The 23,228-nt window shown below is 37.5% G+C and overlaps 1 protein-coding gene across 8 annotated transcripts in view; it reads left to right on the plus strand.

Annotated features, from left to right (window-relative positions):
- PTPRD (protein tyrosine phosphatase receptor type D) overlaps positions 1 to 23,228 on the plus strand; it is a 500,784-nt gene that overhangs the window by 442,538 nt on the left and 35,018 nt on the right. For all 8 annotated transcript variants that reach the window (XM_040962882.1, XM_040962877.1, XM_040962878.1 and 5 more), the window contains 3 exons: positions 2,283 to 2,458; positions 13,988 to 14,107; positions 14,624 to 14,778. In XM_040962882.1, the coding sequence (XP_040818816.1) occupies positions 2,283 to 2,458; positions 13,988 to 14,107; positions 14,624 to 14,778 (451 nt within the window). The remainder of the gene's footprint in view (positions 1 to 2,282; positions 2,459 to 13,987; positions 14,108 to 14,623; positions 14,779 to 23,228) is intronic.

Raw genomic sequence — 23,228 nt, forward strand, 5'->3', positions numbered from 1 at the left:
GAATTTCTCTGTAATTTGGTATCAGGATAGAGTAGGATCTTTATCAACAAAGGGCTGCCAGAATCTCAGCTGCTTCCTGAGTAGCTGTAATAGATGAATAATGTTACAACCAACCGTGCATTTCAGTTTTTGCTCAAAAGGCTTTTCAGCTGACGCTGGTGGTATTCCATATCCGTGTGTTCATCTCAGAGCAGATTAGTTTCCATCTGACTTTCATTACGTTCCTTGAGAGGATCAGTTTTATAACTCAAATGAGGAAAGCAGTCAAAGTAATTGCAAGTGGCAATCAGTGAAATATAACAATTTTAGCTTGGGAACATATGTTCCATTACAAAGAAAAAATGTTTTCACATAATACCGGGACTTGTAGTTTCCCAAGGCTAGAAGAAACCCTGTACAGGTTCTACCCCTACCTCCTATAACACACAGATACCTTTGTGAAATGCTTGTTCCCCTCCAGGGCCAGGCAACTCATTACCCCCCAAAGAAATCTATGCTCTTTTTGGCTCTATTTGAAAGTTCTGTATTGTATTGAAGGTGAAATTCATCTCTCTGTGGAATTGAAAAACTTTGATCTCAACAGAATAAATCTAATCTTCTTTTCAGATACTCGCATCCCATATCCCCAATTGCTGCCTTACCTTTACTGCGTGTTAAAATGCATTCCTTTCTCTTAGGGAATTGCTTTTATTTATTTAATCATTTTGGCCACATTCCTTGCAAGTTCAGATTTGCTTATATCCCTCTAAAAATGCATTGTTCTAAAAGAAAAATAAGACTTTAAATCAAAGTATATCCATTAGATTTCAGCTCTGACACTTAAACATTAGAATTGGGGCAAATTATTTCTTTTTTTTCTTCACTAATGGTAATAAATTTGAATAAAGAGACATGTTACAGAAGTAGTAACGGGTCATGAGGAACTTAACGTGTACATGATTACTACTGGTAATAAGCAGAATACAGTCCTACTTAACGATGGCCCTTCTACAGGGTTGACATATTGTTTTATTAAGGGAGAAAGAGTGTGTGTTCTGGGAAGTGGATGCTATTCAAGTTGGACAGCAGTGTCATCTATGAGCTAAAGCAGATCAATGTCAAAGGCAAGGAGTTGAGTGGAATGGGATGAGTCTAGAAAAGTACACAGCATTGGGCTATGAAGAGTTCACTGGTTTTTTGTTTCGTTTTTTGTTTGTTTTTGAAACCGCTGTTTGAAAACTGTATGTTTAAATTACTCTTATGCTATACACAGACTCCAAGGGACACATCTGGATGTGAAACCATTAATTAGGAGGCAGTAGTCATACTCCAGAATTTCCTGTGCAACTTTCAGCAGCCCTCGAGGGTTTAATGAGAATACAAAGAGGCTGAGACACAGACATAGCAGAGAGACCTGCCTGTGATTAAACATGACTATGCTAACTGGACGACTAGGTCAAATTCTAGATGGATAAATAGGTATCATTGGTTACTTGAACAGGAAATTTAGAGAGAAAGAGAGAGGTAGGCAGATCTTCCACCCACTGGTTCACTCCCCCAAATGGTTGTACTGGCCAGTGCTAAGCTAGCCCAAAAGTATGATCCTAAAACTTCATCCAGGTTTCCTATTGGGTTGCAGAGGCCCTGGTACTTGGCTCATCTTCTGCTGCTTTCCCAGGCCCATTTGCAGGAATGAAGTTGGAAACTGAGCAGCCGGATATGGAAGGCTGGTATTCCACAATGCCAGCCCACCAAGCCAAGTGTTTTAAATACCCATGTACCTCGGTTTTCTCTTCAGTGAAAAAAATGCTCCTAGGGATTTTATGAGGAGTCAGTGTCTCTATAGGAATAGTCTGTTCACTAAACCTGCAAAACAAGTTTTCACTATTATGACAAAGTCTACCCATCATGCATTTTCCGACTCACGCATTTTCTGTTGTCTAGTTTTTGTCTGAGAATGGGGAAGAACATAAGGGAATAATGCAACCCTATTGTTTATCATCATTTGTGAATGATTTTTTTGCTGATACAACAGAGAAAGTAGACAACCTTTAAGAGAAAAAGTGCTCTGTGGACCAACTAATGTATTTTTTTTCTTTAGTCATCTATTCATCATAAATATTTTTTTGAATATTGTGTTCCTTCAAACATGATATTATTTTTAATCATTCAGATCCTGAAATTTAGTGCGTTTTCAGTCCTCAAGTGTCAGACGATAATGTAATATTGGCAGTTAGATCATGTGCTAAGCTGTTTCCTCTGATGGCATATTCATGTAATTGATAACACTGCTTATTTTACAGGCATCCCAGGAAGTGACTATGTGAATGCCAACTACATAGATGGCTATAGGAAACAAAATGCCTATATTGCAACACAGGGCTCTCTCCCCGAAACATTTGGGGACTTTTGGAGAATGATATGGGAGCAACGCAGTGCCACTGTTGTTATGATGACAAAATTAGAAGAAAGATCCAGGGTAAGATTACACACGTACCCTTTAAAAAAATCATCCATTTTGGAGTCCCTGTGTCGTGTTTTTATTCTGTTCAAAATGCAACCTTTGCTGAGTTCTGACTTTCTAAGAGACAGTAATTTTGAATGGGCATCAGCAATTCTGGTCAAATCATTCTTTAAAACTTTAGGGGGATCTTTTCAAGAATAAAATTCATCCAGGGTGGAAATGTGTGTGATTGCTGAGAGGAATCAAAAGGATATTCAAAGAAATAAACAATTGGGTTAGAAAAAAAAAATCAGGTGTAACTTTTTTCCCGAAAACTCTGAGTTTTCACAGAGAACTCAGAGGCGTTGGTGTTGAACTTAGTATATGCTTCCCAATTTCTCAGTATTTTTCTTTTCTTTTTGATGATGTGCAGTGTAAGATGTAAACTGATATGAAATGGGTCATTATTTAAATGATTCAAAGTAGTATAAATTAAGTCAGGGAATCCAGAAAAATGATGTGGTTCCTACATGGCTGAGAAAACATAAATATGCAGAAGGTATTTTGCTCATTCAGACCTTTCTAAAGTGAATACATTTTAATAAAAGGGCCATTGCTTGTTAAGATCCGAGAAAGAGGTTTTGTTCATCATATAGGCCCAATATTATGCTTCATGGTACATTTGTTAAATACTGTTGATTTAAAAAGCACATAGCTGAGTGCGTGTGCAACTATTACAGACATCTAAGGAAGATCAGTCTTTAGCCTTAATGACTTCTTGATGGGACTCTGCAAAATCACGAAGGACACAGCGGCGCTCACTGAAGGGTGGGGACATGCAAAGTGGAGTCTGAAATCACAGGTGAAGAGTCTGTTTCATTTGGGCACTATGAATTCGAAAAGCATGTTCAGCAGAAAGCCAGAGTAAATTCTCCATTTATCATGATAGTTGGAGATCCTTGAAATATTCTTTGAAGGTGAACAGATGACACTATGCCTTAGTCCAGCTGTGTATAGGAGAAACAGTTAAAAGCTACCAAGGAAGCTAAGGGAAGAGCTCAGATGAAATCAAATATTTTTTTTTTAATTCCACTGTCAAAGGCAACAGGTTGGGAAATTAAAAGGTATGCTACATAGCTGAGTTAGCAAACCTAAAAAGCAACCATATCATTTTCAAATACTTGAATATTATACAAATATTCAACCATTGGCTGAAATACATGTACATAAAAATGTCAGTGTTCCTGAAGACGAATATGTGTGCCATACGGTACAGATAAAGCGCCTTCAAAGGCTGTAAATGAGTCTATTATTGATTTGTACTGTGGTGTAGCCCCTATATAAAACCTCTCTGTTTCACAGCAATCCCCCATGTGAAGGATCTCTGGAATGTATCAGTGATTTTTAACTTCTAACACATTAGTAAGTGCACTGATATTTTCCAGAAACCTCATCATGTAAACACTGTTATGATCTCCACCCTACAAGTGGATAAACTAAAAACCAGAAAACGGCCACACAAGGCCATTCAGATACCAAGGTCAAAGATAGGAACTGAAGACGGTCTAGCTCCAGAACATACAGGCTTCACCGTCAGGCCATACTGTCTAGTAACACTTATGTAAAGCTGAGACAGCTGAACTATTATATTGTGGCATGCACGTAAATCCGGCCTGTCTGCTCTGCCTGGAGATACCAGCTGGTAACAAGCAGTCATTTGCAAAAGCTGTTTTCAGTAAAACACACATTTTATCTTGACACTGCAGGCCTTCATTAAACTGTGCACAGAAACTTGTTTTGAAATAACCAAATGAAATGCTGCCCCTTTTCTCCCTAATTGGTTCTAATAATAAAGTTAGTTCTAACTGGCCCCACTGCCACTGAAACATCTGATGGTAATGAGCAGTTCTTGGCGGAAGGCATTGTGACTTAAATACCTACACAGTTTATCTTTCTGTTGCAGGCTACCTTATTCCCATCCCTTAGACAGAAGAACTTATTGGGAAGTTACTAAATGAATCTTTGTTTGCTCCTTCATTAATTACTCTTTGCTCTTGCAAGTTAGCTTCTTCCTTTGTTAAATGGCCTAAGGAGGCCAATTAAAAGGCTATCTTGTGATTTTTATTCTGCACTAATTCAGTCTATACCCAGACTTGTGATGACCTGCATATAATCCAATAAGCAGTTGAAGGATCTCAGTCATCATCAGTATAAAAACACAAATTAATTCCATCTTGAATGCCCCAAAACTCTTTGAGCTTCAGTGTAGAACACTTGGGAATAAATCGCCAAATGCCATACAAAGATTCAAGGATGCACCGGGAGCCTCACATTGTCTCATCAACACTTCCATCTTCTTTTTCACATCCTTCCACCTCATCCTTTCCATATCTGGTTGCACTTTCATTTGGAGTAATAGGAAGAAAGGCAAAGGCATTCTTGGATTCTCAAAATTTGGATTGGATTTCACTATAAAAACGATGTTATAAATAGTGGTAACTTGTTACTGAAATATATAGCTCTATAGTTTAGGAGTTATGTGGGTTCTGTGGGCTGATCTGGCACTCAGTGAATCCTCAATTCCCAGCAGGCAACTTCAAAGTAGGCAGCTGATCCAGCCTAGTTCTATTCAGGAACAGCCTGTACTCTCCCTCATCAAGGGAGGGATCTGAGTAGTTTAAACAAATCACCTCTCTGTCACTTTGCCAACTGGTAAAGCCTCAAATTTGACTGTTTAGATTAAGGCTCAGGTTCTTGAAATAATATTCATCCGTATTGTATGGGGGTAACACTGTGTATGTGTGTGTGTGTGTGTATTAACACTCCTGTGAATGAAGAAGTAAGTGAGAACATTGAGAACACCTGTCAATTATAATTAAGGAAAGGGAAGATGCTGTGATGGTACACCAGTTTTCAGAGGAATACAACCTTTACAGAGGTGCACCTGGAATTAGGAGTGCTCTTCTATGATGTTAGGAGCCACTCCCAAATCTAGCCCCTTTCAAACAACTTGGCCTGTCATCACCTCTGCTTTTGGAATTACCTGGAAGGGTTGTTGTACATGTTAGCTCAGTCAAGAGACATAGCAAGGTGACGCAGTGTTTCTCCATTTAAAGATTGACAAGAAGAAGGAGTCTTTGCCACTGTAACTTCAGTCTCTCATTAAGCTGTCCACCAAATCATTCAACTTCCTAAATGAAAGGAATTCGCTTCTCTGTGGTTGACAGTGACATCTAACCAACCTCACAGTGTCTCTTCATGTGGTTAATTCTGCTCGCTGTTCCCAGCGTAGTACATCCAAGTTTTTTGTTTTATTTTGTTTTGGTTTGTTTGGTTTGTTTGTTTGTATGGTTGGTTGGTTGGTTGGTTGGTTGGTTGGTTGGTTGGTTTTGGTCAAAAGGAAAATAGAACTTAGACTATGAATTTTTCACATTCATTTCCCCTCGGACAGAATATCCAGAATGAAATTCCTGGTGCAGGGACCTTGTTAATCAGCCACAAATAGACCAAAGGAATGTTCTGAATGCTGCTTTCATCATAACCATAGTTTAAAGCAATGCGTTATAAAAATCATGAATCATATGGACATGAGGTATATGTAATATACTCACTTCTGATTCAGTTTTACATCTCCTTCCTCTTTCATATGGATTTTATGATGATAGGGGATTCCTGTTTGAAGCCATGTTTTGCTTTCAAGCTTGCTGCTTTGCCTGCATGATTCACCCTCAAATCATCACTCAGGCCCAAGGGTTAGCAGCAATGCTCTCAACTTGTGCATGGAGACTGGAGACACAAAGTTTCTGGGTTCCTTAGCACATGTTGCAAGTTTCACTAGACTCTTCTTAGAGAACTGACCTTCAGCATTTGAGTGGCTAAAGGTGAGTTAAGACTCAGTGTGCTCAGGGCACCCCAAATGTTCCCTTGAAAGAATCCCAAACTTAACAGACAAGACTGTTTTTATGGTGTGTACATTCAGTTAACAAACCCAAAGAGAAATTGTAAGTATTTGATGTGTATCTCATTAGAGTAATAAAGAGATGAAAATGAAAGCTGAGACCCAGAGATTCTGAAGGCAGTGTGTAATAGCTGCCTGAAACACACAGATCATTTCTAAACTGTTATGGAATGTGCTGTGTGATATGAGATACTGTCTGTGGGTTTTAGTTCACAGTTTCCATCTTTATTGCCAAATCCTCTCAAGTTCTGCGTAGTTCATTGATTCTGCAGTGAGTTCGTCATGTGCCCTAGAATGTGGTCTAAAATTATTTCCACGTTTCATAACATGCCCACGAGCACAGGGATTGGTCTGGACAGCCGCATGGAAGGAAGAAAGAACCTGGAAAAAATGAAGCACTCTTAGGACAGTAAAATGTGTACGGATGGGATTTCCACTCCAAGGATGTTATTTGTGGGCAGCAGATCCATAGCGGGCAGCCTGGCTCAAAGCATGCAGTCTCGGAGATAGAATTTAACGAAGGTGATTGCTGGATTAGAAGCAATCTTCTCTTGTACTTTGTTTCTCTTCTACTTTGTCTCCCACCTTGAAGCACATAAGAGAGAGGCAAGATGTAAACAAACATGAAACTTAGCAAATTCTCAACTTTGATTCTTGTTAGAAGAGGAAATTGCTTAACTGAGTTAGGAGGAGGTCTGATTTCCACTTGCTTTTACTAGCATACGTACCTTCATTAGCTGCCCAGAGTTAAGATTACTGCTCCTGCGTTGTCTTGCTAGCTGTGTCTTGCTATGCTTATTCATTAAAGAAGCTATTTCTGGTGGCTATACTTAATGCTGTAAATACCAAGGATCTGATATTTGATTTGATTTCTTGTTCAGAGGGGCCATGGGGATTAGTTGTCAAAAGGCAGGGCCAGAATGAAGAATTCTGTTGTTTCCAAATTGATGTCCACTTTCTTTTCCTAGACAATCATGCAAAACAGTTGATGACATCCATTTCTGAACTGATCAGCTATTTTGTGTGTCATGTCTAGTCATATTTTGTGCCAATGAATTGAAAATCTCTACTTTGTAATTTTGTTGTTTGTACTAATTCTGTGAGTTAAATTTTGTCAAGGTCAAAAGGACTAGGCTGGTGTTACCACTATCATGTTAACAGTTCAGAGGACTGAAACAGAGTCTTCACAATTGGCCCATGGAACACTGCCAAACTTAGGACTGTTCAGTCCCTCTCTCCTTGAATGTCACTTATGTAAAATGCCCCCAAGCATAGATTTAAGATGAAGTGGAAGCATTATCAAATTTTGTTCTGAGAGTTAAGAGGACAGTTCTGACCATGGAGTAGGAAAAAGAATTCTGGTCAAATATTTCCTTATAGAACACAAATCTTGAAATTCTTTTCAGATTGTGAAATCCTTTTGGGTTAACACTTGACAGAATCCATTGAAGATTAGAAATGGCAATGTTGTTGTTTTCACTGTCCTTTTCGGCTTCGGAAAGCCCAACGTAGGCCAATGGCAGACTAATTCTTGGCCCCTCTGGTTTGTCAAGGTTCGGTAACTTTAATGGAGAGCAAATACTTTCCAAATGCCAGGTCCGCGTCCTTTTCCAATGGAACGGGAAATGCCAGAGGCCTTGAACGTTTAATTTACCAAACTGCAGCCTAAAGCACTGCCTATCTAGGGCGACAGAAACTGCTTTTCCCTTAAGCAACTTTAGAAACAACAGCATAAACATTGCCTTTGGAGTCTGTGTGATGCATGGGGTTGTTTTCGAAGATGGTGGATGCTTAATGTAAATAGGACACTGGCAAGGAAAAGAATGATGCTCATGTTGGCATCCTAAAGGATGTTTGGGTGCTTATCTAGCAAGTTCCACATTCTCAGGGCTTTTTTCTTGTCAGCAGGCACAATGTCAGATAAAAGAAAGAACCCCGCCAAGTTCTCACTTGTTTGTTAGCTTCCTGGGTTTTCTACCTTCTTTCCCCTCCTCTCCCTGCTACTGAGAATGGCAGCCTGCAGATTCTGTCTCAGAGCAGGTGTATCAGCCAGTTAGAAGACATCATGGTGGAAGTGAAGAATGTGATGGGGAACAGGAGATGAACCTTCGCTCTTTGGGACTGAGCAGAGCTTCCTCATCCGCTGCCTACACGTGCGCAGTACTCTCGTGATGGTGTAGGTATTTCTACGTTTGAGAGGACTGAATTAATCTACCTGCATTCCAGGGTTTAGAATACAGTCCATGATTTCTCTGTGTCCTTTACCAGAAGGGTATCAGACAAGACAGAAGTTCATTCATATTGTGTGTAACTGCATGGAGTTGCAGTGGTGTGACATCCACAAACACGTTTCTTTTCGCTGAAGCTCAATATCGCTTAATATTCCTGATTAATGTTGCTGATACTGAGATTCACAGGGCCAAAAACAAGCCACTTGTGATGGTCAAGGCAGAAGAAGTGGCTGTAGGGTGATGTGGGGCAACCAGCTACTCCTTGAGACTAATGAGGGCTGAGGTGAATAATGTTCAGTTCCTGATCCCTGTGGGAAGAGCTGGGATCCAGATTCTGCCTAGTTATGACAGAGGGACACCTCACAAAATTATCTTCTGGTAAGAACAAACTGCTAAACACCTAAGCCTACTAACTGTCAATTTAACGGGAGAAATCAGTGAGCAGTGCTGGACAACTACCTGTGTAAATATCTGACAGGTACATCACATCACAAGGAATACCTCTCTTGTTATTGTTGTAACTGATAAATGGTTAATACAGTGTTTGAATGTGTTCATGAACTTATTAGAAGTTTCATGGGCATATGGTTTGCTTTATTTAGGCAATAATGTTTTTCAGCTGTGTGGTTATATGCATGGTCTATGATGGTATGTGGCTATTGTTGCACTTGTGGTCAAATGATTTAATATCATTCGTCACATGTTCCATTGTCCCTTGATTCTTCACCAAATGGTCATCAACAAAGATAATATGAAGAGGATAAATACATAAACCAGACTGTTTTGCCATTTGGAAATAACTATGGCTAAAAATTAGCTGAATGTAAAAGAATGACATTTTCACTGTAAAAAATAGAGCCATTGAGATGGTTTCTGTCCTTGTTGTAGAAAACCATATATTAATTCTGGTCATTAAAAAAAAAGGCCAGAACAGTTATTGTTACATGCAGAAAAAAAGAATTCAGTGTATAAGAATTCACTTCTTTGTTGTTCAGTAAAAAATATGCTGTTATTCATTCAAGAATATCTTTGTTGCAATTCCTTTTATTAAATGTATATTGATGAATGGGGATCAACTATTCCCTACTCCCCTAAATAATTTTGATGTGTGCTATCTAATATATGCCATCCACTTTTAAAAGAAGCATCCTGACTGTTGAGAAGCTGCTCTGTGCAAGCTTGGTAGTGAGGGATTTAGAGTCAGGTTTAGTAAGTTGTGGAGCCCCACATTTCATACACTGCATAGCCTTTTTTAGCTAACTAATCTGGCACTAACTACCCAGACTTTGTGAAGTGCCAAGCAGCACATTTTCTTTGTGTCAGTGATACTAGAGCTTTATTTTGTTACACTTGAAATTTTCACATTGGCCATGCTGTCGTGCTCAATTTATAAAATTGGGAAGAGGACATTTTATTTTTATAAAGTTGTAGAAAGTTTAAAAATAAGCCAACCTAGACCACAGCATAATTGATTATGAAGTTGGCCACCACATCTCAAGTATCTACAATGTGCCAAGCATTCCAAGATAAGATATTTGATGGTAAGAATGGCCTAGAGCAATAACATTTTTTTTTTCCTGAGCACAGTCAAGAAACCTATTGGATTAACTCCTACAAAATACTCCCAATGACAAGATTTTATGTACGGTCTGGGATCCACCCACAAAATTCCCTCCCCCTGACTGATTTTCCCCATATTGTTACAATAGTATAATCCTTCATAACAAATTATAATTCCATCAGTCTGTAGTATCTGTTCTTATCAGTTTAATAACTGTGCTTTTGAATGCCAGTTGGTGTTTGCCATTGAGTGAGGTAGGTGGTTCATTTCCCATCCTTACAAACCTTGCAGCGCAGCGCAGGAAATGGGTTCCCATTTTGCAGTTAGGCAGCAAGGCTCTGGTCTTGGAAATGCAGAAACAAGCAGCTTTCTGCTCAGCTGTGAGACTGCCTGGCCTGCCATGAATCATGCTTAAAGGCCCCTGAAAGCCGATTCAGGATTGATCAGGAATAAGTATCAGCATTTGTGTTCCATAGCTCCTGCCTTCTAATTCTTACATACTCAAGGAAAGTGGCCTTCATTTCTCATTTTGCAAATCCAGCTTTGTGTGTAAATCCTAACGAACAGTAACTGGAACTACATTATGAGATTTGCCTTCTGGTGGCAGGTGGGGGGGTAGGAAGATCGAAGAAAGACTATCGTGAAAGTAAAACATTTCAAGAGAGGAAAATAGAGCTAGTTCATTTGCATTTGCTAATTAGCAAAAAAACATTTGTCTTGTTCTGTGTTTCCTTTTTCTCACTGCATTCTGATTGTACAATGTTGAAATGGATTTTTTTTTCTTAGTGTATGACTGCAAAATTAAAACAATGCTAGTCAGTAAATCAAGTGAAACCTGTGCAGGTTACTCAGAGAAGGAGCTCAAGAAAGGAACCTTAGAGCTCCTTGCCAGTAAAAGAAGGCCCTTGTTGCTGTAGCTCTTCAGATAAGTTCAGGAAATCCTGGCTAGTAGGACCACCTCTGCTCAGGTCTAGAGTGCTATGCCTTTGTATTTCCCCTAAGCTCCCTTTCAGAAATGTTTCCAAGAGAAAATGGCAGTATTTAAGTATGTTTGCTAAAAATTGCTCCCAATTCTTATAATTTAGCTTGAAACATGTTAAAAACATTTCTTTATGATACAGAATAAGATTAAAGTGCATTATTTAAATTGAGTGCAAAAGCAATTTTTTTCACATGTTTTGCTGGAAATTTTCACGTAGTGATGTTTAGAGATTTTTTTTTTTCCCAGTCGGATCAGAGGCTTAACCAGTAAGTAATAGCTGCAGTTCCAAACTTGTTACTAAAAGGGTGGGAATAACTAGAATAATTTTGGGAATTTTTTGTGTGTGTTTCAAAAATGCAGAGTTGTAGACAAGAGTTGTTAAATAATGGAATGTTTGGGTTCTTTTTTTTTTTCCAAAACTAGAACTTCCTTTATTTCCTTTGTCTTATTTCACTAAAAGGATACAACCAGTTCGTAATTTTGAAATTATGCTGGATTTGGTTCAGCGGGTTGGACTGACCCGCTGACTCTGACTGGATTCCATGCTGTCATTGTGCACACTATGTTGGTATTCGTCCTCATGGAATTTGATCAGTTGGTTTGAATCTGAAAGAGTTGCTGCCCCGATGAAAACCTTGAATAATAAATTTAAGCTTGCCTCTTGATTCCTTAATTGAATGCAGTGCCGGTGTCCCCTCTATTGCCGCAGTATGAAACTTCCAAAGTTGCTTTTGTCCTCTACAGCAAGACATCAGTTTGACATATATTTCATGGTTTAAAACAGAACCTTTGGTCTAATTGTTGTGATCTTTCTTTCAGCACAGTCATGGCCACTTAAGTAGTGTTGGTTCCATTCATGTGTTAATGTTTGCTAAATATGCCTGGTATGGCCTGGGTTTTTACAAAAGGGCAGAAAACATATGGAGATGCCCTCCACCCTAGTGGGGCTTTGTCCGTATTCTCCTTAAGGGAATATGTCTTTCCTTTGTGTTGTTTACTCTGTGAGTTAGAGTGTGTGATATAAATAACAACACAAGACTATTCAGTGCATCTGGTTAACATACAACATTTTTTTTAAAATCCCATTAAGACACACGTTTTCTATCTGACTATAAATTGCTTTGTTTGTTAATTTGTCAAAAATATGATGTTTTATGGCCTTCTAGTTGAAATAGTTCCAAGCATCATACTCTGCAAATTCTGTTTCTGACTTATTGTACAAAAATATGGGACTTTTGCTCCCTAGAAAATTATGTGGAAGCTAAAACTGCACTTTTAGAAGATCCATTGTCAACAAGGAAGGACCCAGAACCCTCAGAGTAAACAAGGTTATCAGTGTGCAAAAGAAGATTACAATATTGTTTGCAGAATGCTACTAATATTTGTATGAAACATAAAAGCAATAATTATCTAATAATCCTATTCACTGGACCAAAAACTCTAGTGTATGAAAATAACGCCTTATTGCTTTGCTTAAATGCAAAGATTATGGCCTTCAGTTATTTGTTTTTCAAATAGAAGGTGTGCATTCTGATATAAAATGGTTCCTTGGACCCTCCTCATTCTAGTGAAATGTAGTTAAGTCAGTTTCTGGTAAGAATTAGTTATATGTTTCTTAGAACCTATGATAAAAAGAATATGTTTATTCTGATCCATGACCTTACCACAAGACGTGGTGTTGTGTTTCTCATTTTGTATTATTCACCCCCCCCCCTTTTTTTTTTTAGATTTGCTTATTGTTATTGGAAAGTCAAATTTACAGAGAGGAGAGACAGAAAGATCTTCTACCCACTGGTTCACTCCCCAAAAGCCAAAAGCTTGGAGCTGCTTCAGGACCTGCACAAGGATGCAGGGCCCAAAGCCATTGGGCCATGCTCCGCTACTTTATCAGGCCACAAGCATGAAACTGGGGAAATAGAGCAGCTGGGACACAAGCAAGTGCCCATTTGGAATCCTGGCAGTGGCAACAAGAGGATTACCCAATTGAGCCATTGCACTGAGCCCTTTATTATGCTTTTTAATGCCTAAAGGATATATTCAGTGAATCTGAGACTTAGTGCAGACTTGAAATTGTTCTTTGTTGCACATGAAATTAATTGGGCTGAGTACTTTTTATTTGCCTTTGTTCGACTCCACATAAAAACTGTGGATTATTCATCTCAAACTGAATGAGTTTTAAATTATTTAAACTTTGCCTGCCTGGTATATGATCCTCTGAGACTCATCTTAAAGGACAGCTGTTTTCTCACCCCCTATATTACAGGATTAATTTGTTTGGGATATAGATACTATACATCTTATAATTTTTAAAAATATGTTGTTTATTATATTTTGATATATCTTCAAAGTATTTATACTTTTCTATATAGAGGCATATTTGGAATTTGTGATAGCTCGAGATGAAAGAGTGCATGCCTTTTAAATCTTGATGGATGACTGCTAGCTTACCATGCAGTTTAAATGCCAAGCTATAACCTTCCTGATTGTAATTCATAATGTCCACCCCAGAACAAATTTGTATTTTCTTTTCAAGTACTCTGAGGCTTCAAATACATCTCTCGTTATTTTACTAAGAAACAATCTGCAACTGATTTTTCCCCAGGAAAATTGAATCTGTTACTGCTTAATATTCCAACCAGTTTGAAAAATGTGGTTTATATTGGCATCAGAACAGTAATTTACATATATTGGGATAACAAGTATGCATGCCAGGAAAAGATCAACATAAAATGTAATGCAGAAAAGCTGTTTCCCTTCAACAGTAACTTAAAAAGTAAAACTAATAGAGAATTGGATGAGCATCTACCCTGAATGTGTCACTTGTTTCTTGTAGGTGAAGTGTGACCAATATTGGCCCAGCAGAGGGACAGAGACCCATGGACTAGTCCAAGTGACCCTGCTTGATACTGTAGAGTTGGCTACATACTGTGTTCGGACATTTGCACTTTATAAGGTTTGCTTTTTGTCTTGTTTCCCCATCATTTTCTGTCTCCTTTGTTCACGAAAAGACCTCTTTTGAGAAATCGAGTCTGTTAAGTCTTTACCTAAATCTTGCTTCCACGGGTAACAGTGAAGAATGAAATAATCCTTCCATTATCACATAGCAATTTTTCTCCATGTCTGGCAATTTATCAATAAGTATGAAACTTGCCCTGAATGAAAGTTCCAACAAATGGAGAATAGATGAAGAAGAAATGCTTCTTCCTGTGAAATATAAGAGAATCACTTCCTGTAAGGTAATATGACAGAACTGCTGGGAGTAAAACCTCAACAATGCAGTGCTTCCCACCTAAAACTTTGATCTTCCTGTGCAAATATCTGTCATTGATGAAAAAGAAGCGGTTTCTATTTCCAAAGAATGTGTCTCCTTAACATCTATTATACGTTAAAAAGAAATTACGATAGTGTATGTTAGTGCCACTGCTTGTTATTCCCTATTAATACCCGAGCCTGTGTTCCTATTTTGCAGAATGGGTCCAGTGAGAAAAGAGAAGTGAGACAGTTCCAGTTCACCGCCTGGCCTGATCACGGTGTCCCAGAACACCCTACCCCTTTTCTAGCTTTCTTACGAAGAGTCAAAACTTGTAACCCTCCAGATGCAGGACCCATGGTTGTGCACTGCAGGTAAGGAACACCAGAAGTGTGTGTGTTTTGTGTTTTGGTTTTTTTTTATGGCCAGAAGGTTTTTGGGGAAACAGAAAGCACACTTGTTCTTTCCTGGATATGCTCCTTGCAACTTCCTGATACTCTGGGATGGTAAACACTTTCATAAAGTGCACAGGTTTCTCTTGGGCAAGCTTGGAAGGCCTTGATACAGATACTCTCTCAATGGAACTGCTTGGCAGGTATGACCCATTTCTTACTTGTCTTGTGATGAAAGTAAGTAGTACATCAACACAAAACAAAGTATGCATCTGACTGTAAGAGTATAAAACAGAAAGCAATAACCAATCTTGTAATTAAGATTGTTTCCTATATGGAGGAATGTTCTTAAAACTTTTATATGAATTATATTGCAGAGTCTTAGGAGCCAGGCTATTCTGTCTGGTCACTTATAGAGATAATTTCATAAAATTATATTGTAATGATTCAGTCTCTAATGAACAAGATGTTTCTGAAAGTTAGATGCCTGTTTTATCTCATCACCGTATAACAAACATACCAATTTGGTTTTTCAATGTATTTAATAATGTATGTACAAAGATATAATTTAGAAGTTATGTACTTGGAACAGATGATCTTGTGCTTCTCTTGAATTGTATAATGTATACATCTTATTTAATTTTGAATAACCCTACATCACTACTCAAGCTGTGCCATATATGCGCTCTTGGATTTTTCACAGGACACTGAGTTCCTATTGCATGAGTTCTTCTCAAATACTGTTACTAACAGACTGCTCAAAAGAGCTGATCAGATTCTACATATTACTACATAAGATAAAATACAGATAACTTCATAAGAGTCCATGGTAACCTAGGGGATTCAAGTGTGAAAAAATATGGCTTCTTGAGCAGATAAGCTAAACTGAATTGTGAAATACATCAACAGACAACGAAGGGTCTATTGTACATTATTTTCTGTCATGACTTTTATATCCCATAATATAATAGAATAATACAATTTGCCTAACAAGCAAGGCTTTAAAAAAAAAGATGGGAACTATTGATAAATCAAAATAAAAGTAATAAAATTGATCCGGCCAAACCCATGGTAATCTGTTGGTTTTTAAACAAATTCCACAAAAGGTATTTCCATTTTCCAGAAAATGTTTTCCCACATAAAAAACAATATCATTAACATGTATTCTATCCACATTACTCCCCAAGCTTTATTTTGTTCGATGTTTATTTTAATGATGCTTGATGTAAGTTGATGAATTAGATAATAAAGGAGACACCGTGGAGTTTGGTTCAAGCACTGGTTGCTAAAAAGGTGGTGTTCCATTAGCCTACTGCTTTATTATATGGTTCTTACTCCCCTACATGAGTTCAGGACTCTTTTTAGACTTGCCACTACCTGTAGTTTCCTGCTTGATTGTAAAATACCAGAAATTCATTTTGACTGAGCAAATAATTTTGCATTATAAAAGTTGGTTTTTCCTTCCTCTGTTTTTAGTTTAACCAGTCCGTGTTCTCATCTACACACTGGTTTGCAGGTCTCAAATTCAAAGTACCTTATATGATACCCCTGATTAACACATGTAATACATGTGAAGCATGTGAAAATTTTTCAGATGGAGTTTAGGCAAAAGCTATAGAAGCAAGAAATTTGGGCTCCCAGAAGAAATGGTGCCGTCTAATGGTAAAGATGCTCTACCTACACACATACAGAAATACACATATATGTACACATAGGACTTATAATGTACTGGGAATAAGAGAGAAACCCAACTTGGACATTTTCACTGAAAGCAGTGTTAATGATATTTGTATTGTGTTTTGAATGCAGCATTCTATAATGCTCAGCATTAGCCTCTCATTGCTATACATTAAAATGAAGCACAAGGAAACTTGTGCATGGATGGATGAACAGGCACAAGGATGGACAAACAACAGGGCACACAAGTGGATGAATTGATAATGTTAAAATGCAATTGTCCTTGTGTTTCTCATAAGCAAGTAGTAGGCTTTTTGCTGCGCACTGTAAGGTATCCCAAAAATCTTGAAAGTAAGCCCAAGATATAAGACAGGTAGCTAGAATGTCTTACTTGGAAACCATGCATCACATACACATACATACTCGTTTATGTTAAATCATGTGGCCTCATCTCAGAGAGGCTGACTTCTCGGGAGAAATAAGGAAACCAAGATGAATGTGCAGAGTTAATAGCTGCTGACATGTAGGAGTGCCGTGCCAGAGGCTCTGGAGAAGCTCTACATTGAAACAAACAACAGAACAGTAGGTGTATTTGGTAAAAGGAATTTGTTAACAACTTCAAAGCAATAACTCCTGCCCATGCCGAGCTCCATGCACTAATCTCTGTGCAGCCACAGATCATTTCACATGTCTGAGAAGAAGTGTTAGCCTCTTTGTGAAGGAGCAGTTGTGTTAACATAATCAATATCCAAGCCATCAAGAATCCTTGACTTGGATGCGCTGAATCTAAACTTGAGGGCATAATTGTTCTGATAGGGTGGCAGATGAATAGATGAATGTCATTCTGGGTAACGGTTACTTGTGTAGTGTCCCAGATATGGTAATATAAAAAAGCAACTCTGGGAAGGAACTGTGCAAACACCATTACAGCCCAATCATAAAGGGGTCATTATCACAGTTACCATGTTCCCATTACCAAATAATCATAAGAAAAAAATCACCATGGGATATAAAGAATGCAATTCATGTTGTCATTTCTTTTATAATATGCTTTGCTTTTTCTCTGTGATGAAGAAGTATTGACAGATAGAGGTTGTAAGCAAACCTGTTAAATAGAACCTATGAGAATAAAGGAGCATTTATGAGAACTCTGTTAATAGCTCCAACCCAAGAGAGAAAGGGAGAAAGGGAGAAAGAAAAATTAAGAAAGATGAAGGTAAAACAGTAAAACAATTCATATTTCTTCAGTTTTTATGTATAGTATTAAATATGCTAGGTTAAAACGAGCCATCAAATAAAACAAAATCTAGCAATGAATAAGAAAAAAAAAAGCTATATGGTAAGCCTAATGTAAGAAGCATAGACCAGTCTTGCAAGGATAGATTTGTACTCCATTCATTAAAAAGAGAATGTGTGGTTCAACAGGCAAAGAGGGAAAGGACAGCTGATGTTTTCTTTCAGTCTCTCAATCGTGATGAAGAGATAGACTACCTAAGTGTGTTGGTTTGTCTCCTGGCAGTGTGCCTTTGGAAGAAAGTATTCCAGATCTTTTAGCTTCTGTTTCTTGACTTTTAAAATAGGATGCCACTATTTATACCAGTAACATTTTTGTGAAGATGAAATGAAATGATACACATAAAAGATTAGACCAGTAACAATTATATAGACCTACACTATAATGTCATGTTGTTAATGGATGAGTAGTAGTCCATGAAAGTAGATGTACCACAGATTCCTTATCCATTCCTCTTTTGATGGGCATCTGAATTGTTTCCAAGTCTTGGCTATTGTGGATTGTTGATTGTACTGCTATAAATATACAGTTTCAGATCACTTTCACATGTGCAGATTTCATTCCCTTTGGGATAGCTGGGTCATACAACAGATCAATTCTCAGTTTTCATCTTTTCTGGCTCTAAGAAGAATGCTGTTCTGAGTTTGACTGGGTTTGCTTTCAATCTGTGTGTTACTTTCAGTAGTATGGATCTAGGAATGTGGTAAATTCCTTCATTTTTAATGTTTTCTTCTATTTATTTTTTAATATTTTGTCATTTTCATCACAGAAGTCTTGTTTTTTGTTGACTAGGATTATTATAAGGTATTTAAGATACTCTGCTATTTTAAAGGAGACTGTACATGTAAGTTCTGTTTCAGCTATAGAGTTGTTTGAGTGTACTAAGGCCTCTGATTTCTGTCCATTACTTTGTAACCTGCTACCCTGCCAATATCTCTTAGGAGTTCCAAGTTTCTCGTAATTGAGTCTTTTGATTCTCCTATATATAGAACCGTGTCATCTGTAAACAGGGATACTTTTAATTCCTTGTTTCCAATTTGAATTTCTTTAATTTCATTTTCTTTCCTAACAGCTGTAGTGAGGATTTCTAATATTATGTTGAATAACAGTGGTGAAAATGGACATTCCTGTCTAGTTCCAGATCTTAGTGGGAAAGTTTCCAGTCTGTCCCCATTCAGTATGATGCTGGCATTGGGTTTTTTATATATGCTTTAATTATGTTGCAAAATGTTCCTTCCTCATATGCCTTACTTGTTTAGGATTTTTCGCATAAAGTAGAAGATTTTTAAGAGTCATATGTGTTTTTTAAAATTTTGGCATAAGAGATCGAACATGGATTTCTTTTTTTTTAAGGTTTATTTATTTTTATTACAAAGTCAGATATACAGAGAGGAGGAGAGATAGAGAGGAAGATCTTTCATCTGATGATTCACTCCCCAAATGACCACAACGGCCGGTACTGCACCGATCCAAAGCCGGGAACCAAGAACCTCTTCTGGGTCTACCACACAGGTGCAGGGTCCCAGAGCATTGGGCCGTCCTCAACTGCTTTCCCAGGCCACAAGCAGGGAGCTGGATGGGAAGTGGAGCTGCCTGGATTAGAACCGGTACCCATATGGTATCCTGGCGTGTTCAAGGCGAGGACTTTAGCCGCTAGGCCATGCCGAACATGAATTGCAAAGTCACCTGTACTTGTATGACCTAAGCCTTCTGTGTTACTGAGTGTTAAAATATTTATAAATCTCCAAATAGTGGTTTGAATTAACTTTTAAAATATTCTATATTTTCCATCATGCTTATTCCATTAATTTTTATCAGTACCAGAAAGAAAACACTGACATGAATTAAAAAGAAGCATTTATGATAAGTCTATTTTTATTGAGTTCTGGAATCCATTGAATCCCAAGAATTATACCCTTAAGGATATATGGGCTTTAATTCTGTGGTTCTTGAAGCCCTCAAGATAACATCTGTACTTATTTATTCATAGCGCCTTATAACTTAGCATCAACTCTTCCTCACTCTTATCCACTTAATGCTGGCCCCACATTCCAGATACTTTTATCTCTGGCTGTCAACAAAAGATACTTATCTCACCTACAATTGCAGCTGTTCTTTTCTACGTAACCATGTTAAACCCCAGTTCATAATCCAACTTAAATAACACTATGTATTTGTGTTGGAATGATTCAAACTTGAATAATTCCAGATAGTTTTGTTGATATACATGGTAACTTTTTTAAACTATTTTGTTAAATTATTAACACATGCATGAAAATGTTCATATTTATGACATATCAGGTGATGTTTCAGTAAATGCATATGATGTATAATATCCAGTTAGTGGTGAATATATATAGTTCCTCGAACATTTAATATTTATTTATGGTGAAAATGTTCCAAAGTTTATCTTATAATTTAAAGGAGAAATATGACAATGTATTAATATTATCAGTATAGTCCTCCCACTGTGTCGGGAAACTCCAGAACTTCTTATTCTTCTGTAGATATAACTTAACAATTATTAGACAGCCTTTGGTAGCACGATTATGCATGTGAGGTTCCCCTCCCCCCTCTTTTTCAGACTCCATCTACAAGCAGTATCATGTGATTCTCTTATTTTCTATAGTAGGCTTATTTTACTATTATCCCCACTTCCATCGCACTGCTGAACATGGTGGATTTAGTCCTCTAGAAAGGCTCAACAATATTCCATTGTGTATTTGTACCCATGTATCCATGGATGGACACATACTGTACTTACATTATCTCAGCTAGTCTGACCAGTCCTGCAAAAAATATTGGACCACAGGTGTCTCATTGGGCGACTGAATTCATTTCCTTTGGATAAATACTCAGAAGTAGGATTGCTGGATCATATGGGAGTTCTATTTTTAGTGTTTTGTGAGCACCCATACTGTTTCAATAATGCCAGTACTAAATTACATTCCTACCAGCAGTACAAAATGTTCTCTCTTCTCCACATTCTTGCCAGCACTTGTTTTTATAATTTACACAATTGTTTTTACTGTAAGCTTTTTACATTGCAGTTCATTGTATGGCTTTACAAACAGCCAGATCCCTGTTCTTTTACCCACTTTTCAATTCATCTGTTTTTGAGGTTCTTCAGTCTGTGATATTCAGGTTATAACTGTAGAGAACTCTGTGTAAGCTCGTACCTGTTCCTCTTCCTACGGGAAGAATTCAACATTATGCTCCCCTAACTCTAATCAAGTAGTTTCGCACGTAGTGTGTTGAATTATGTGTGAACAGTTCACACAAAACTTGAGATCTTACAGGATGTGGTCTGTGGCTTATGCACAATTTTACATCTTAGTATGTACCCAATAGTTGTTGGCTCCAGTTAGTTGATTTCTGTGTGGCCTCTTAGTAGTTTTGCAGAAATAAGAAAGTGGTTTTAAGGTTGGACTTTAAAAAAAAAAAAACATTTAATAGGAGAGAACATGTATTATCTGTTTACATTGCAATATTTATTTCTTAGGTGTCCTTTGCCTTAGTCAAACTTACTTCTAAGTCATTTTTTCTGCTGTTCTTTTATGCTTTCTCCATGATAATATCCATTCCATGATTAAAGTATGCATGTAAATGTCTGGGTTTTAGCTATTATAATAATTAAGCATGGCTGAGCCCTGACAGCAGATGATCTTTCCTGTCAAGGGGAGAGCCCCTGAAGGCCACGCGAGTTCTGATGTTTCCACATCGGTCAGTGAGTCTCACCTCCTACTGCTGCCGCTTCCCCGGGGTGCAGTTCATTCCTGGTTAGAAGGTGCCATTTCTTTTTTTTTTAATTTCACATTATCCTGCCACTTTTTGTCTAGCATTGGAATCTCTTCCACCCTGTAATCATTTTAACAAATAATCCTAATAATGTTTACCAATTATTCAATCATTACTGTTTTCCAAGTATTATTAAGCACTTAAGATATAGTTTTTTACTCCAGAAAGTGAGATATGTTTTTCTGCCAAAGACATTGGCACGGACTCTCACAGGTGATTTTTCAAGACATGAACTCACTAATGTAGACCTAATCGAAGAGTCCGTGGTCTGCTCACCCACCACTCTTGTCAAGTTCTGACCCTTTGTTGTTGTATGTGCCATCTAGTTCCTTCCATTATCTCCTCACTCAGTGTTTTGGTAAATGGTTTCCAAATAGTTATTTGTCATTACATCTTCACAGTGCATGAATTGGGATATGAGATATTTTTTTCTTCTTACTTACAAAATTTGATTTTAGAAGTGACTAGGGAGACCTTTCAAGCCATTCATTAAGTTTAGATTTTCTTAGAATTCATGCATTTAATTTTCAATGTTACTAATTTAGGCTTCCACTTTTAAATATATGGTTAGACCTGTTCTTTATTTATGACATCTATTCTTTATGCTTTTCTATAAAGAAGTTTTTGTATTATATTCCAAATCATATTTTATAAATTCTGTGTCCTGCTACCAAAAATTTTTGCTGCTAGATTTACCGTATTTACTTTTTGCCAGGAATGTATCAATTTGGATGAAGCTATTAATTTCTTTGAGTCAATCACAAAACCTTAACCATTAGTAATGCATGAATCACATTTATCTAAGACCAAGCAATGGTTTGTACTCATAGGACAGATCTGCTTATTTATAAATAAATATGAAAGGGAGATAGATCAAGACCTCAAATCTCTTGTAAATTAAACAATCTCAAGGAGAGAGATCCCCTGAAGTTTTCACATCATCGAATGAAATCAGTTTTGAAAACATGAAGGAATAAAAATTGAAGGCCAGAAACAGATCAGAAAGAGTCTGTAAGAATCAGTGGGTCACTGGGTGTGAGCAAACTAAAAATTGAAGGACAATTTAGGCGGGTTAAGAAGAGTCTCCAAACGCAATCGTCATAATATTCTGGACTTTGCGTGTATAATTATTACAAGCAAGAACCTACTTAGGTCCTTTTTAGTCAGAAGATGTTTGAAAGCACTGAACATGAGCACAGGTGAGAGAAGAGTGCTGTGGAAAGTGGTCTCACATGTTTGTTAACCATTCATTCCCAGTTCACGTCTTTGTTTGATGCTCCATTCAAACACCTTTTATGATCTGAGATCGCAAGTGTTGCCTTAGCATGTAACGGTTTTGGTACAAGTATGTACCATACAGCCAAATTCTCTGTTAACCTTGAATTCATTGCTATGTGTAAGTGAAGATATAATAGAAACTGGCTTTTTGTATGTGAAAGATGAATTTGATAAAAGTGCTAGCATCTCTGAATAAAAAAGATGTGTAAGTTATAAAGGTTAGGTCATATCTTCCACTCCTGATTTTGTTTTTATATACCACTAATTCTGAATACAGTACCGAAGGTTGATTTGTGAAACAGCACAATGATCCAAACCAGAAGGCCTAGTCTTTGATTTTTTAAAAATATGTATTTATCTGAAAAGCCGAATCAAACACACACTC

This window comes from Ochotona curzoniae, unplaced genomic scaffold (assembly GCF_017591425.1).
Source record: "Ochotona curzoniae isolate NIBS_2020 unplaced genomic scaffold, NIBS_Ocur_1.0 scaffold_3208, whole genome shotgun sequence".
Taxonomy (NCBI): Eukaryota; Metazoa; Chordata; class Mammalia; order Lagomorpha; family Ochotonidae; genus Ochotona; species Ochotona curzoniae.